The sequence below is a fragment of the Charadrius vociferus genome, unplaced genomic scaffold (assembly GCF_000708025.1).
Source record: "Charadrius vociferus isolate BGI_N301 unplaced genomic scaffold, ASM70802v2 scaffold259, whole genome shotgun sequence".
Lineage (NCBI taxonomy): Eukaryota > Metazoa > Chordata > Aves > Charadriiformes > Charadriidae > Charadrius > Charadrius vociferus.
Window position 1 is genome coordinate 7670274 of NW_009661368.1, and position 16031 is coordinate 7686304.

Consider the following 16031-nt stretch of genomic DNA (forward strand, 5'->3'; position numbering starts at 1 on the left):
CTGAATGAGGCTGGGTAAACTCGCGAGAACTAGAGGTGGATTTTCTGTGGGCAGGTTTGCTACTGGTTTTATCATTTAGCTGGCACTAAGGATAAATATCAACCTCACAAATGGTTCCTGCCTGGACAAGCAAATAGAATTCATTCCTTTGCTCCTCCCAACTCTGCTCAGGTTATTGGGATGTACAGCCTGTCTTATTGATGAGTGCAGTTTATTATTGGTTTGTGGTGGTGATGTGTCTGAGCTCTTGTTTCTCAAGGTGTTGAAACGTTTCTTAAGAAAGGATCTTCAGAAAACAGTTAGGAAGTTCAAAACTGCAGAAGTACTTTTAGTGCTCTTTGGAATCAAATTATGTTAGTTTTATCATACAATAAAAGCAAACAAAACGCAAAATGAAGTAAAGTATTCAGGTTTGCTGTGGAATACGTTATATACAGCTGTGGTATTGTAGCGGTGTGTGCAGATAAGCACTGAATGTTATGATTATAATGAGTTTCCCTTTCTTAAGGGATGATGATGACATTAATGATGTTGCATCAATGGCTGGAGTCAACCTGTCGGAAGAAAGTGCTCGGATATTGGCAACAAACTCTGAGCTAGTGGGCACGTTAACAAGGTCCTGTAAAGACGAAACCTTCCTTTTCCCAGCACCTTTACAAAGAAGGATATTAGAAATAGGTATGTTGATTTTTCTTGAACTTTAATAAACAAATTTCTCTAGTCTTGCATTTAATTGAAGGCATTTTCCATAGAAATCGGTTTGAATAGTTTAAAGTAGCTGAAATTGTTACCTTTTATATATTCTGATGTTTGTGGGGAATCATTCAGCTTCTGAAAGTACAATAGTGTTAAGGGATACCAAATCTGCAGAGTTGCCCTCTAAAATGATGGCAATTTAACATCAAAATTACTGGACCTGATTAAAATTCTGGCTGTATAAACTGATAAGGCTTAACACAAATAACGACGTTTGTTCTTTAAAAAATAAATCCAGAAACACTTCTATCATATTTACTTAATAGTTTAGAATTGATGGTAGAACAAAAAGCATTCTTCCAGTTATTTGTTATACTCTAGTATACAGCATTTACTAATAAATTGTGAATTTTGTTAAGCTACTGTAAATTTTAGTGTTTGCCATTTCCTGTTTAATGCTTGTCTGAGAAATACCTGGAAGCCTTATTTTGCAAAGAGCATTTAAATTTCCATCACTGAGATTAGCCACATGTTTAGCTGTATTGTCAAATCATTTTTTACAAGTGACTTCTTTCCGAATTGTAGGTAAAAAACATGGAATAACAGAAATCCATCCTGATGTAGTTAGCTATGTATCACATGCTACACAACAAAGACTACAAAACCTTGTGGAAAAATTATCAGAGACTGCTCAACAAAAGAATATTTCTTACAAGGTAACTACTGAATCGCACAAATTCAGCAGGCCATCATGGGGCTGGAATGCATGAGTTCAGGTGGTCTTCATTCTGTGAAGTTAGGTCGTTTATTCTCTTTGACTGATTCATCATCTTGAGATATTAATACACACGGATGACTAGAACTCTTCCGCTTGCATATAGAAAATGTTTTTAAAACAAATGCAGGGAAACTTTGCCCTCCCCTTTATTATGTCAAATGTTTAGTGTCTGAGTGGTTGTACAGTCAGATAGGCAGATAAAAGCACTGCTTTGAATTCTCACGGGACTGCTATCTGACAGATGTGTGTTCTTAATAGATGCAAATGCCTAAACAGCGTTTAAAAAAAACCCACAGAGCTCTGAAATGTGTTTGTGAGGTTAAAGCTGTGATGATATTAGTTTAGAAGTCAAAATCTGATGATTCATGGAATAGAACAAAATGCTTTTAAGAATTCTAGCTGGTTTGACTGGTGTAAATACACACTATTTGTTTGAAAAGGACAAAGTGAACATTTGAGTTTTAAATGCATATGTTCTTCTACAGTACAAGCTAACAGCTTTGTTTTCAAGAAATGTAATGAGAAACATATTTGCTGTGTTTTCAGGATGATGAAAGATACGAACAAGCAAGTGACGTTCGGGCGCAGCTCAAGTTCTTTGAACAACTTGATCAAATAGAAAAGCAGCGTAAAGATGAACAAGAAAGGGAAATTTTAATGCGTGCAGCAAAGGCAAGTGCTCAGATTTCATACACGTTTGCAAAGTGTCATTTTTGACGTCAAAACTGCAGAGTTTCTTTTCATTCTAAAGCACTTGCAATGAAGGGGAGGACTCTAATCTTCAAAGATGGAGTTTGATGAATATGTTCTTTATCTAGAGCTCTTTTCTGCTTTTCATGGTAAAGCATGCGAGACAACTTCTTTGCCAGTCTCGCTGCATGTTCCCAAATTAAAAGTGGGTCTTAAAACTTAGGTTTTTGCACTTTGCATTGTGAAAAAGGTGAATTTTATAGCTTGGTGGTACTCTTAAATGGAATAGAGAGGTGAGAGGTGTTTTGGAGACTAGAAATAGAATTCAGAAATTTTTTTTCAAGTTGGAGAAATGCAAGAAGTAGGAAGCAGTTGGTGTAAGCACAAATGTAAGCATTAATCTTCACGGTTTTACTCAGTGACCCAAATATAGGATGAGTATGACTAACTAGGCAGGAGGGTTCTAGAAAAAATTCACAAACCAACTGAAGGTTTCTGTTGGGTTTGTAATCTGGTATGAGTTGATAATGTCAAAATCCAGTGTTCGTATGGAAGTTGCGAACTAACGCCTTCATTTCAGTTGGTTCCTGTTGGACCTGTGCTGGAATACTCTGTCCAGTTTTTGGGCCCTACACCAAGTAGACTGCAGAAGGAAAGCAATGTAAAGGTCTAGAAGTTGTGACCTATGAGGAAAGATTAGTGAGTAAATCCATTTACTTCAGAAGAGAAAAGGCTGGGGCGAGACACAGGTCTTCATGACTGTGTTTTGCATATTTGTGTAATTCCCTGTGTTTGCTGTGCCTGAAGTGCCGCAGGGAAGATATAGGTTAATCATTAGGAAAAGCTTAACTTTTTAAGGGTACTTGAGCATCGAATTAAAATAATTTATTTTGTTGGTGGTCTAAAGAATGTATGGGATTAACAATTGTTTGAATGCAGTCTTGCCTTATGGAGAGTATGGATGAGAGACTGCCTTGAAGTTCTTTGTGCTTTCTGTTTGTTAACTTGGAAGAAACAAGAAACTAAGAGATTTGATATATGTAGCAAAAAAAATTGATTGGCAAATGCGTGTTAATAGTATTAGACAATAAAGTTTGCTGAAATTGTATGTTCTGTTACTTCTAAAAGTATGATACGTACAAGAAATTGTAGGTGCCTAAGTGAAACGGGCAATTGCTAATGTAAACGGTCTGTTGGTCAGTTAGCTGCAGTTCGGTCTAACAGGAGTCTGACTGGTATCTGTAGGTGTAGCAGAAAGGTATGTTCTCAGTAAGTGTGTAGTTACACAGCGAGGGGAGGAATTTTTCCAAGAAGTATACGTCAGATTCCTTTTTTCATGTGCAAAGTGTGTATTTCAATTCAGATCTGTGTACTTTTCAGATTTGTGTCTTGTAATGGTTTTGTTTAAGGCATAAATGCTTGGCTATTCCTTTGCGATTTGTAACAAAGCTGAAAAAGGAGATGCTTTTTCAAAAATGGGTACCCAAAACTAAGAAATGGAAAACTGCTTTTAATTTCTAAAAACTATTTTTCCCTGTTGACCTTTCCAGGAGTGATAGGTATTCCCCAATTCCTTCTGAAGTTTAGGAAAAAACTTTCATATGCTATGTAAAAGTTATAATCTTTAACTGCTTTTGTAACTGAATTAATTTTTCTTTCTTTTTCTCCGAACATTCCATATTCATCCTTTATCAACATAGTCTCGATCTCGACAAGAAGATCCAGAACAGCTTAGGTTGAAACAGAAAGCCAAGGAGGTAAGTGTTCACCTTACCGCGAACTTTTCTTCTGTAAATTGAAAGAAAAATAACTAACTGTACTTGTTCTGGCAAATGCAGATGCAGCAACAAGAGCTAGCACAGATGCGACAGAGGGATGCCAACCTGACTGCATTAGCTGCGATCGGTCCCAGAAAGAAAAGGAAAGTCGATTCACCGGGATCTGGATCAGGGACAGAGGTATGGTGTAATTGTAATCTCTGGGTTTGCCTCTGTAAAAACCATTCTGTTCAGAGCTTTTTCCCTAGTTTGTGGAAGCTTTCTGTGTGGCAGAAGTGTATTTTGTGTTCAGATTTGCTAACTCCAAGGCCAGGATCATTTTTGTAGCATCTGTGTAGTGGCATAGGGAATAAAACTTGAGTTGTCATTCCCTGTTTCATGGAACTGGAGGAACGTTAGAAAAGCCGTTGCTGTTCCTTCAAGTCTCTGCTTTTTTGGACCTCCATAGTTTTGGGAAGAGATTGTTGTGGTTGTAGCCAGTCCAACTAAATAAGAGTGCAGAGTAATGCCGCTGAGGTGGGTACAGTGGTAGAATTGAATCGCTGCTAAATTTGACAGCAGGAGCTTCAGATTATAGGAACTTGCCTAATTTCTTTCTTCAGCTGTTGATTGGCCTTTAGTTTTAGTATCTCTACAGCAGATCAGTTTGACTGATTCCATCTGATTATGATGTTACTGCGTATCCTTTGTATATTCTACTGTTTAATCTGGCCTTTGAAAATTTCTGCGCTAAGTAACAGCATGGTCAGTGTCTGATTAGTTTAACGTTAATTTAAATTCAGGTACATTGGTAGACTATCTGCTGTACTTCTAAACAAGTTAATGAACACGAAACAGTATAAAATTGCTTTCTGCATGGAAGACATACAATGTGGGATTTTTCTAGTGGTTAAAAAGTACAAAGTCTTCTTGAAACTTGTCTTTTATCGCGCAAAAGCTCTCTTCCTAATTTGAGAATTTTTTCTCTGCAGTTTTGTATCTGATAGCAAGTGACAGGACAATCATAGTTTAATAATTCTGTTTATTACTCCCTGGGCAGTCCAAATTTTTAGTGCTAAAGCATTTATACTGTAGAGAAGCCTCTTTTTTTCAAAATTATTCACTTTGTTTTGTACTGAGTTGATAGGAACAATAATTTACATGTGCTTGATCTAAAATGTTAGAGAACAATCTGAAAACTAGTAAATGTTTTTATTTATTAAAAAAACCAAGCCTTTTGAGCATCTTTTAAAGTAATTTTGAGTTTTGTTGTTTACTAAAATGCCTGTTACTAAGACTTATTTTTATACAAGTTAACAAATTACTTTGTTAAAGGTTTATAAATCGGGTTTAAAATTTTAAAAATAGCAGAAATTGGCACTTCTACGAAGCTAGATGTGTACAGGAATGGAGTTGTCTCTGAGGAATACGCTGAAGTATCTCACGCAGTGTTAATGTTGGCGTTGCTTACTTATGCATGCTCAACTGTGCAACGTTAATAGTCTGTTAATGTCACTTAGGTTATGGAATGTATTTTCCATCTACTGTGAACACTTGTTTGTATTTCATCTCAATCTGACTAATTTAGTTATCCTAGATTAATCACTTACTGGTTAACCAATTAACTACAGGTTCCCTGGAAATCTAATCTTTTTGTCTGTTTAATTAAGAACCAGCTGCTTTTGATCTGATAGACTCACAGCTGTGCTTGTGCTGCTGTGTCACTTGACATTTTTAAATTGAGCTCCACTTGTCACCATTTGTATGCAGTTTGTAGTTAAGGCATATTACAAGAAGTGTGGAAAATAAGGTTTGTCATTACTTAGACACAGAGTTGTAAATGTAAGCTTTTGATGTCTAGGAATGCTGAATCTTAATTACATGTAAAATCACTTCTAGGTAGTAATTGTACTGTTTTGTTTCAAAATTCAACAAAACAGGTTGCTGTCAGTTTTAGAGTTTTATGTCCATGTGATTTTATGGAAAGTTACCAAAAAGCTTCTTAACTTATTCCATGCCTACAGGAGTAGCATAGTTTTGCGTCTTTAAAGACTCCCGAAATTTTACCTTTGCATTTAAAGTATTGTAGGCTGCATCCATAAAATTAGGCTAGAGCTTCTAGGAGGGAATATTTACAAACCAAAATTTAAAAACCTTTCCAACTACTCTTTCTATTGTCTTGTTAGTAGTCATATGTATGTATTTGAGAAAATTTAGTTAGCATCCAGTACTTTCTCCTGCATCTTCGAATTTCCATTCAAATTGATGGAAACGAGGCACGTAAGTTGTGCAGGTGCCTTAAAATAGTCCTTTGAAAATCCAGCCTTTAAGCCATTTTAACGGGTTTCAGTAAGTTAGCAGTGTGGTGAAGCGAGAACACCTGCGCCGAAAACTGTGTGCTGCTAACCCAGAGATGGTGATTTACAGCCCGAGTTCAGATCGGTTTCTTCATCGATAACGTGCTCTCGTCATAAATACACTGCTCTCACACGAAGAGAGGGCTGTATTTGTGTGAGCCTCAGCGGCTTATTCACATGGCTTTTGCACTACTCTAAATTTCAGCTTTTCTCAAGTCTGGGGTATTAAAATATACATAAAATTCTCCAAATTCTCAGGCGGATAAATCTGTTCGCTGGTAGAGCGTGTTTGCATCTTCTGGCGTCAGTAAGTGTCGAAGGCCCATTAAAAAAGAAACCATTATTCCAGCAAATGAAACTGGAGGGGGAAAAAAGAATCCGTAGACGAGGCACAGATGTGAGCTGTCCCCAGTCGCTCGGAACACCGCTATTTACCCCAAGAGCGGAGTACCGGCACCGGGCAGGTGCCGCGGGGCGGGCGGGGGGGACCGGCGGCCCTCTGGCGGCGGCGGCGCCGTACTGGCTGCCCGGGCACAGGGTGCCATCAGTCCCAGCCTTCACTGGAAGAGGCACCTTCTTACTGGGTAGCGTTGCTGCCGGCTCCGCTGGCTGCGGGGTCTAAAGCGCTGCAGGATGTCCTTGCTTGTGCAAAGGAAAGCGTAACAGGGACGGAAGAGTTGCGTTAACCGTGTGTATCCCGTCAGAGCCGTGCTTTCTGCAAGGGGAAGTGCGTTGGAGTTAGCCCCAGCAGATTGGCTTTGTAACGCCCTCACCAGGCAGCGTACATCCGGACAGCTGAAGGGTGTGGGTATCGCTAAAGATAGCGAATGGGGTTTTTCCTCCTGGTTGTTTTTTTTTTTTTTTTTAAGTGACAAATATCATAATATGCTACTTGCTTATCTTGCCAGTTTGTGTGGAAAACTACTAGTGTGTCCCAGAGGGACAAGCATCGCTGAATGATGGAGAAGAATTCCGAGGTGGTTAGGGAATGTCTGACTCTGTCTAGGCCAGTTACTCCTTAACGTAATCCTGAGCTTGGTTACCGCTGTTCTCACCAAAAGGAGGGCTCATGGCACCCTAGCACACAGATGAGGGGGCATCTAGGACATTATTCAAGACTTTGTGGTCCAGGGGGGTAGAACTGCTCCCCAGCTCTTCGAGAACTCCAGGGCTACCCTTGGAATCTGTATGCTGTAAAGAATACTGTTTCTTCTGTTTGTTTTTGTTGTTGGGATTGCTCATCATTAGTGCCTTCCTAAAGATAAGAACAATGCTTTGGGTTTTTTTTGTCTATATTAAACGTCGCTGAAAACTTCTGATTGTTCAACTGTTGTTTATAAATAAGAATTCAAAAGAAATCTCTGATCTGGTAGCATACAGCGTACTTTTTGATAGCTCCCAGTACACAGTCACTTAGTTCTTACTCTCTGTGTTTTCTCTGAAAAGTTTGAGAATACCTGGGGGCGCTGACGTGTTCTGATTTATCTGTTCTTCTCGTTTCCAGGGATCTGGTTCAAGTGCAGCAGTCCCAGGCAGCTCTGGAGTTGGAACAACCAGACAGTTTACGCGACAAAGGATAACGCGGGTGAACCTCAGGGACCTCATATTTTGTTTAGAAAATGAGCGAGAGACAAGCCATTCACTATTGCTATATAAAGCATTCCTTAAGTAAAGTGGAAAAGATCAAGGTATTTTTGACGGAGAGACGCCTGAGGACATTTTTTATATATTTGCAAATTACGCCTTTTTGTAACAAGCAAATGGGATATTGTTTAAAAAACAACCACCTCTTTACATGGAACAGTTTTATATTCCTGTTTATAAATAAACTCTTCAGTATAGGAGAAATGCATTTCTGTAACAGTGAGGATACTTACAAGGCCTGTGGATACTATAAAAGGACAATTAAATTTTAACTCATCTCTTGATTGAGTGGCCTTCTTGCCAAACAAGCCATATATAAAGACTGATGGAATCGTTTAGCAAATAACTAGCTACCCTTTGTCAGCCCTGTAGCAGTTTCGACATTAATTGTGCATTTTAGTTCAGTTTTATTCAACTAAATCGATTATATAGGCATATGTCTACAGCAGATGACCTCATTTCATTTAGCTTTTTTTTTTTTTTAAAACAGTCAGTTAGCAAAGCAAACTGATTTTTTAAGAATATTTATCTTTCCCCCAAATGTTCAAAATCTAGAGGGATATACAGTTAATTTTAAACATAACCTCAATTTTAATCACATTATTGCTTATTAGAGGCCCTGAAATCCCATAAAGGAGGGTTACTTCTGAATGTTTTAGCAGCATCTGTAAAAATGCATTTTATTTGCTATAGTTTGTAAAGCTGTAAAGTTAAAAAAGGAAAAAAAGGAAAAAAAGAGAAACCTTTTCAGCATAAATATATTTTACTTGCACTGTGTTTTTTAGCTAAAGTGAAAGCTTAGATTAAATAAAATCAAAGTTGAGAGGAATCATCAAAAGACTGTTTCTCAGTGTGAATCAAGTGTTGAAAAATGGTTGGTGTATTTTGTCAGTAATTGTACATAATTTTTGGCACATAACATAAAAATGGCTATGTAAACTATAATTATTTTGCTAAAAGACTGTATGCAAGCTGTGGGCCTACTTTAAAGATGTCCAGAGCAAAGTCCCTTCTTTGTACCTATTTTTTTATTACAAATATACTAATTGGTTCTTTATATTTTCAGAGGTTATTGTATTAAATTGTCTATTGATAGTACTTTTATGACTGTAAATACTTTGGCTTTCTTTGTGTGAACTCTCATGGTAGAATTTAACTCTTGCGTGTAAACTGAATGCTGATCAGTATTTTTATCAACACCTGACAACTGTTACACCCCTTTTATTTTGTCTTTTAGGAAATCCTGTCTTTCCATTTTTTTTCATGTAAATTTTGCACAGTTACTTGTTCATATGTAAATATTTTACTTTCAAAAATGAAGTTTTTAATTGCTATTGTTTTATATAGGATTGAAAGAAAATTAACTCCTTTATTAAAAACAAATTTATCTGTATTTGCTAATGTATTTTTCTCTCTAAATCTTTTCTCCTCCTGGATTTATTTTTCTTGGTACAGTAAATGATTAGTCTACCTGAGGGGATGCTGTTTCCTAAAGATGCACTTTGGGGATTTTTTTATATTGTTTTGTTTTGTCAGTGTTTTGGAGGTATGTAACTTTATGAATCTTGAATTGTCATTGTTGTCTTAGGGGTCTTGGACAAAGATGGATGGATAGCGGGGTTTGGTTTGGTTGGTTTGTTTGTTTTTAAGCAGGGAAAGTTTCTGAAGAGATCTTAAAAGTATTTTGCTTTTGTCTGGTGAAGGTTTAATAAAACACCCTCTCCCTGAGGGCAACCTGCTCCCCCAGACGCAATTAGCTGCGATGGTTTGCTGAAGAAGGTATGACGTAAAACACAGAATTTGGAGCACAACTATAAAGGAATATAATCGGGGACACACTTCGGATTATTAATGTGAAAATGTGAGACGGTGTATTGCTGATGCTCTGTGCTGAATGTTTAGCTTTCGGTTTGGTTTTTTTCATTCCCCCTCTCATGGGCAACTTAAAAATAATAATTCACAATTGTGAGGGCCTAATCCTGCTATTAGATTAACAGAAAAATCACATAAATTTGATAATTACTTCTTGCATAGAGACAAATCCGTCTGCGGGCTGCTGCACCAAGCACACTGCTCCTGAACTGGCGCTCGGCCCGGCACTGCTGTGGTCCGCGGGAGGAGACCCGTTGTCTCTGAAAAACCGGATTAGCTCCTAAAGTGATGTACCCACCTGGCAGCATGTGTGACGCTTCCCTGAAGATCTGAATCTTTTGTAAACTCCAAACTGTCTTTCAAATTGTGTAATGTAATTGAGTGGAAAGAAACAACTTTTAACTTTTGGTCAAAACATTGTCATAGCCTTCCTTTGACCGCAACAAGCGCTGGTTGTCAGTGTTCATCGCCGCTGGCTGGCCGGCGACCAGCGCGGTGTCCGCAAAGCTGCAGCAGGTAAGTCGGGAAGAAGCTGACCTTCAGGTGTTGCTTCCACAGCACATCAGGGTAAGATGTGTTTGAAAAATTCAAGGTATTACACAGTGTGCCGTACTCTGCACTCCCCCCTCGGTAGAGGTGGCAGCTTAGAAAGACCCTGGAGAGGCCAAGGGAGTCGGGAGAGATCTTCTGCAAGACCATAGCTCTTGGTTTTGTCTTAAATAACACATTCTTAAGTGCACAGTCAGCCCTTCACTCCATATAATTTTCCTCAGCGTTTAAAAGTTCCTGTTCTTTTAGTCTGAAAAGCTGCTAGGGTCCGTCTCCCTCCAGTAGTTCAAATTCATGGTGGTTTTGGTGAATATCGGCACTCTGTTGTTGGAGGGGACGCTGCGGCGCGTGGCTGTTGGTGCACTGAGCAGAGGTTCTCGTGGCAGATCGGTTGTTGACTTCGTGGGCGCTTTTTTTTTTCTTTAATGGTAAAAATGATAACTATTTTTGAAGCTGCTCAGAAGCTTTGCGAAGTCGTAACTGAGGAGAGGTGGCATTTACGGGGCGATGCATGCGCACAACAGCACTTCTCTTGTGCGGTAGCGACCTGGGAGGAGAGAAACGGGTTCTTTCCTGGCCCCTGAGCTTGCACGGCTCCCCCGAAGCGCGAGGGTTAATGTGGAAGGGAATTTACTGTCCCTTCGGCCTCTTCATCCAGAGAGCGATGCAACTTCTTGTAGCACCCTCAAAACTGGAGGTGTGTGCGCTGGAGGCGGCCGTGGCCACGGCTCTCTCCGCGTGGCACGGGCCATGACGGGTTATTCCACCCTCTCCGAGCACATTCAGCCCCGTGTCCGGGAGCGGCCGCTTCTCTCTTGCCTGCGGGTTTGCCGCAGTTGTGTGTGTGACCCGGAGGAGGGCTCTCCGCCCTGCTTTACAGCCCTCCTGACCTCCCTCTGGTTTTTAACACCTCTGATTCGGTACTGCAGAGCTGTAATGTTCCTCAGCTATTGATACCGCTCTTTTTCTGGCACGAAAATACAACAGAACGAATAGGATATAATAAGGCACTCTGACTTCAGCCTGGTTTTGTATTTCACAGGTATATAATTAAGTATATGTTTTCAGGGAACCTATTGAAATACATAGTGAGCGGTGCGTGCATGAACACTGATAAACGCCATCGAATTGAGGGTAATCAAGAATTTATTGGGAGATTTTCATCAGATCCAAGACATTCCCCTGTATTCCTGAGATGGTCTAAATTACGAATAATGGTATGAGAAGTCGAATGCGATGAAGATTGTAACCGTTTCCTTACGTTTACAGCTATTTGTCCGTCTGCAGAGAGGCGTCCTGGCTCTGGGGGCGAGCGGGGTAGGACGGCAGCGCGGTGGGGCACGTGGCAGCGTTCCCCCGGTGTGTCCCGGTAAGCGTGCACAGCCTCGTGCTCCTCAGTGCCGGTTGGAAGGGGCCCTTCTTTAAATCCTTCGGTGTTTCCGCAAGGATTTCTGCTCGTCAAGGCTTCAGGCGGGTGCAGGCCAACCTTGTGTGTTAAAATAGGATATAAAATGAGGAGAGGAAACTGTTCAGGTGCTACGGGTTGATCCTAATCCTTAGCGTTTTGGACATGTCGTGTAAGCAGCACCGTGTATCTGACCGGCTTTGCCCTATTTTGGGATATTTTTTAGCAGGTTGTGTTTCCCTGGTGCGAGCGTTGCCGGGCTGGCGAGTTTGGGAGGTGGCTGTTGGCTGAAGGGATGCGCAGGGAGGGCAGTGCCCCGGCGCCCGCGCCGCCTGGCGGTCTGCCTTCAGTTCCCCAGCGCCCGCCGTCGCTGCGGGCGGGTGTCCGCCTCCTCCCCGTTAGGATATCCCGCGGGCTGCCAACTGGGACTGCGCTTCAAATCGCATCTTAATAGCGCAGAACTGTCCTCCCCCCGCAGAGCTGCCATGGCCAGCCGATCTCCGCTCTCCCGTCGCCGCTCTGGGCACGCTTTGCACCGCAGAGCCCAACGCCAGCCCAGCGCTCCTTCTGTTTTGGTGGTATTGTTATTACCCAATGTGAGAAAGGGAATAAATTCTTTAAAACTTGCTTTTAGGAGGTCCGTCGTGGTCCTTGCGCTCCCATGGCTCCCGAAGGGCTCTGTGCTTCGTAGCCGCTGCCCGATCTCACTTGTGTTCTGCCACTTCAGAAATAGCTTTCCCCGTGAAACACAGCTTATTTCCTCTTTGTTTTCCTGCTCGGTTTATTTACTGTTATTTCTGTGCGGAGTGGGGCTGCACCCCGCTTCGTTTCCTCCTGGGAGTTTCTCCGTTCTGAAGTCAATAGACGAGTTGTACAAACAACAGGAGCAGCGTTTGGTCTCTGATATGTCCCACACTTCTGTGAAAATACTGAATAAATGCATAACAAATCTCACTTTTACAGCTCTGTAAAAGTACAGTATGGTTTTACTTGAGCACTTACATATTTTCCAATCCAGTAACAAAATTAAGTTGCCAACAACAAAAAAAATAAATTTGCAAGTGCTTTCTAGTTTTCTGTGATGCATTTGGTGCTCTGATTTCAAGCACACACATTGGAGCGTTGCCCAGTTGTTGCTTTGAAGAACAATATATCTAATTTCCCAGGAGACCAACACGGTGATGTTTAGATACAGCCTCTTTACGAGGAAAATGAAAATCCTAATGTCATCTCAGGCGTGTCCCCGTTCAGCGGCCGGGCTCCGTCGCTCCGCTTTGAGAGCGCCAAGGGAAGAATCCGGGTAAGTCGTGGCCCTTCGCCCTGAGGTGGAATTGGTGGGACTGATCATTCGGATTTGAGAAATACGTGTTACATGCCTTAGAAAAATTACATGTTCTCACACTTTTCCCACTGATGCACAGCACTGGTGTGTGATTAGATGTTGTGAAGTTTTCTTCTTCATACCGTAGCTTTTCTTCTACTTTTTCTTCTTGAATGGCGGGAGTATGTTTTGTGTGTGTATGCTTATTCTTCATGCAGATATCTCAGGGTCCCTGTTCAGAGCACAACCCTAAAGCAGTTGTGTTGGCAGAGCTGAGAGTGCCGGTGGCGGTGAGTGCTGTTCCTCCTCCCCCAAATCCCAGCGGAGGTCTGTTCCTCCCCGTCCCTGCAAGGCCAGCCGCGCCGCGGCTTGAACCCAACAAACCTCCCCAAAACTCGCAGTTCCCTGATTGCAGATTGCCCGAGGGCTCCTGTGGGTATGGCCGAGAGCAGGAGCTGGTGACCAGGGAGGAGGGAATGAGAGCCCTTCCCCCCTGCCCGGCCTCGCGCCCCAGCAGGGACCGGACAGCCGAGATGTGCGGCAGCGCGGGGGGATGAGCAGGCGGGAAGCTCGGGGTGCCCTCACCCCACGGGAACCTGCCCGAGGCTGCGCCCGCGGCTGCGCTGATGTGCTCAGCCCAGGTTGGTTTAGATGCGAGAGGAGCCGGTCCTGTGCAGATAAATACATTTTAAAAACCAGCTAACCCAGCCCCTGGTACCTACACAAGACACAAAGCAGGTCTGTGGGAGCATCCTCCGTCTCCGTGGCAACAGAAGTCTGTGATGGGCGAAGGGGACCAGCCCTGGGGGGGAGAGGAGAGGGCTCACCCCCCAGTGCCGGCGTCCCCTCCCTGCCATGTGAACCGCTGTCTCGGGGACGGATTCTTCCAGGAGTTTACGCAGATGCTTTGCCAGCGTGGGGGAAGGTCAGGAGGGGCTGCGGGGCCCCGGGGTCTTTACGTATACAGAGAGACACATAATATATGTGTGTATATATGTTTATATATAGATTATATATATATTTATATATAAATACACACACAAGTATGTATGAAGGTCTCTGCAGGAACGCTCCCTTCTCCCGCAGCGGGGCCGGCTCTGTGACCCAGCAGGTCTCCTGTATCTCTCTGGTGCTGCCTAAAGCTGATTTTGCAGAATTGGGGAGCGTGAGTTGTCACCCAAACCTGCTCGGGGGTGTAAGAGGGGATGGTGCCGTAATTGTGCAGCGAGGAGCCTCTCAGCTGTTTCATCCTGCGCAAGGAAGATGTGCGATGGGATGCGCGCTCTGAGGACGGGCGTGCTAATAGCTACTTCAAGGAAAGCTACTGGGATTTTTCTGCATCCAGTGAACATTTCTGTAGTAGAGTATTTTGTGGCTGAATTGGGGAGGGGGGGAGGGGGGGAAGGGGAAGTATAAGAAGCTGAGACAAAAAATAATCAAAGTGTTGGTGAAGAAGTTCAACACTCGGCATGAGTTTAATGGGATAAAACTGGGGTCAGTGTGGAGTCGGGTGGGAGGCAGTAAAGAGGTCAGCACTGGGGTTTCGTGCCCTGGGGTTGAGGGAGAGGAAAAATAATGATTTCTGGAGGAAAAAAAAAAAAATCAAAAAGAGGGGAGGGTCACGGAGGCAGCTGGTCCTTACCTCCCGTGCCCTCACCCCTCAGGGGGGATTAACTCCGCATCCCATTCCCCCCTCAGCTGAATTCCCACTGAGGCAGTGCACGGAAACCCTCGCCTGGGCACCGCTTACTAATTGCTGTTATTTCATTAATAAGGTGCCATACCCGTCTCTTCCCCCGCGCACGGCGGCCGGCTCGTCTCGGCGGGCGGCAGATGGTGCTCTGAGCCCGGCTACGCCGCCACTGAGTCCCCCATCATCCCTGCGCCGAGAAACACGGCCCTCCAGACATCACCGGCCACGGAGGAGGGGGGATGCAGTTCTGCTTAAATCAAGGTATAAATTATTCATTTGCTGAGTGCTAAATAATAGAAAGTGGGAAGGGGAGAAAGGGGGGGGATGTAGCTTAGTTGATGCGGTAGGAAAAAAAACTAAACTTCCAATTAAAAAATAAGTAAATAAGGGAAATGATGACAGCCCTGCGTGCTTCGGCAGGCTTTGATCAGAGTGGGTGCCCCAGACTACTTATTTATGTATTTAAGTGGTTTTGGAGGGCACAGGTGCCGAGGGTGGCAGATGTCTGTGAGCTTACGAGCGCGAAGGCAGGTACAAGCCAGGGGAATTAGTGGAGGCACAGAAGAAAGGGAACTGCCGATTAGGAACGTTTACAAAACGGGACACAGATGTTCAAAGGGAACTTCTGGTGATGGCAAGATGTAAGGAAATCAGTGTCAAAAAGCACAGTGCACGCAGAATCAACATTTTAACCGCCGCCTCTTAATTTCCCCCCTTCTTTCAAGTGCTGTGATTTCTACAAGTTACAAATCTCTGAGGCTCCATACGAGATGTGTTTGAAGAGGGCCGAGGTAAGCTGCTGCTGGAGCTGTGGCTGCTGGAGGTAGACAATCCCAAATATCTCAGGAATGTGCTTTGGGAGGACTGGTCCTTGTCACAATTAGCTTCACCGCTGCTTCGTGCCTTTGCAAGACGGCTTCTGCACGTGGAGGAGCGGGTCGGTGTGGGTTTCTCTGCTGCTGGGTTTCAGCCGGGCTCCCTGTGGCTCTTGGCCCGAAATCCCCGTTAATCTGCGCTGAGCTGAGCAGCAGTGGGATTTTTTCCCCCCTCAGCCATGGTTGGGGGATGCGGTGATGGGGAGAGGTGGGCATGGGGCCGGCAGCGGGGTGACCCTGCTTCCCTCCCATCCGTCCCCGCCGCTGGCAGCAGGCGGAGGGTGCCCCTTCTCCCGTCTCCCTGCGTGCCCGGCTCACCGCTGACCGCAGAGATGATCCCCAAACCACACTCTAATGTCACCCTGTGGCTCCCGGGCTGCCTCCGCCCCGCCCG

At 43.4% G+C, this 16031-nt stretch overlaps 1 protein-coding gene across 1 annotated transcript in view; it reads left to right on the top strand.

Moving 5' to 3' along the window:
- TAF4 (TAF4 RNA polymerase II, TATA box binding protein (TBP)-associated factor, 135kDa) overlaps positions 1-9213 on the top strand; it is a 37990-nt gene extending 28777 nt beyond the window's left edge. The window contains exons 11-16 of the mRNA XM_009893459.1: positions 509-678; positions 1282-1412; positions 2021-2146; positions 3865-3921; positions 4003-4122; positions 7783-9213. Of these exons, the coding sequence (XP_009891761.1) occupies positions 509-678; positions 1282-1412; positions 2021-2146; positions 3865-3921; positions 4003-4122; positions 7783-7950 (772 nt within the window). The 3' untranslated portion in view covers positions 7951-9213. The remainder of the gene's footprint in view (positions 1-508; positions 679-1281; positions 1413-2020; positions 2147-3864; positions 3922-4002; positions 4123-7782) is intronic.
- The last annotated feature ends 6818 nt before the right edge of the window (positions 9214-16031 follow it).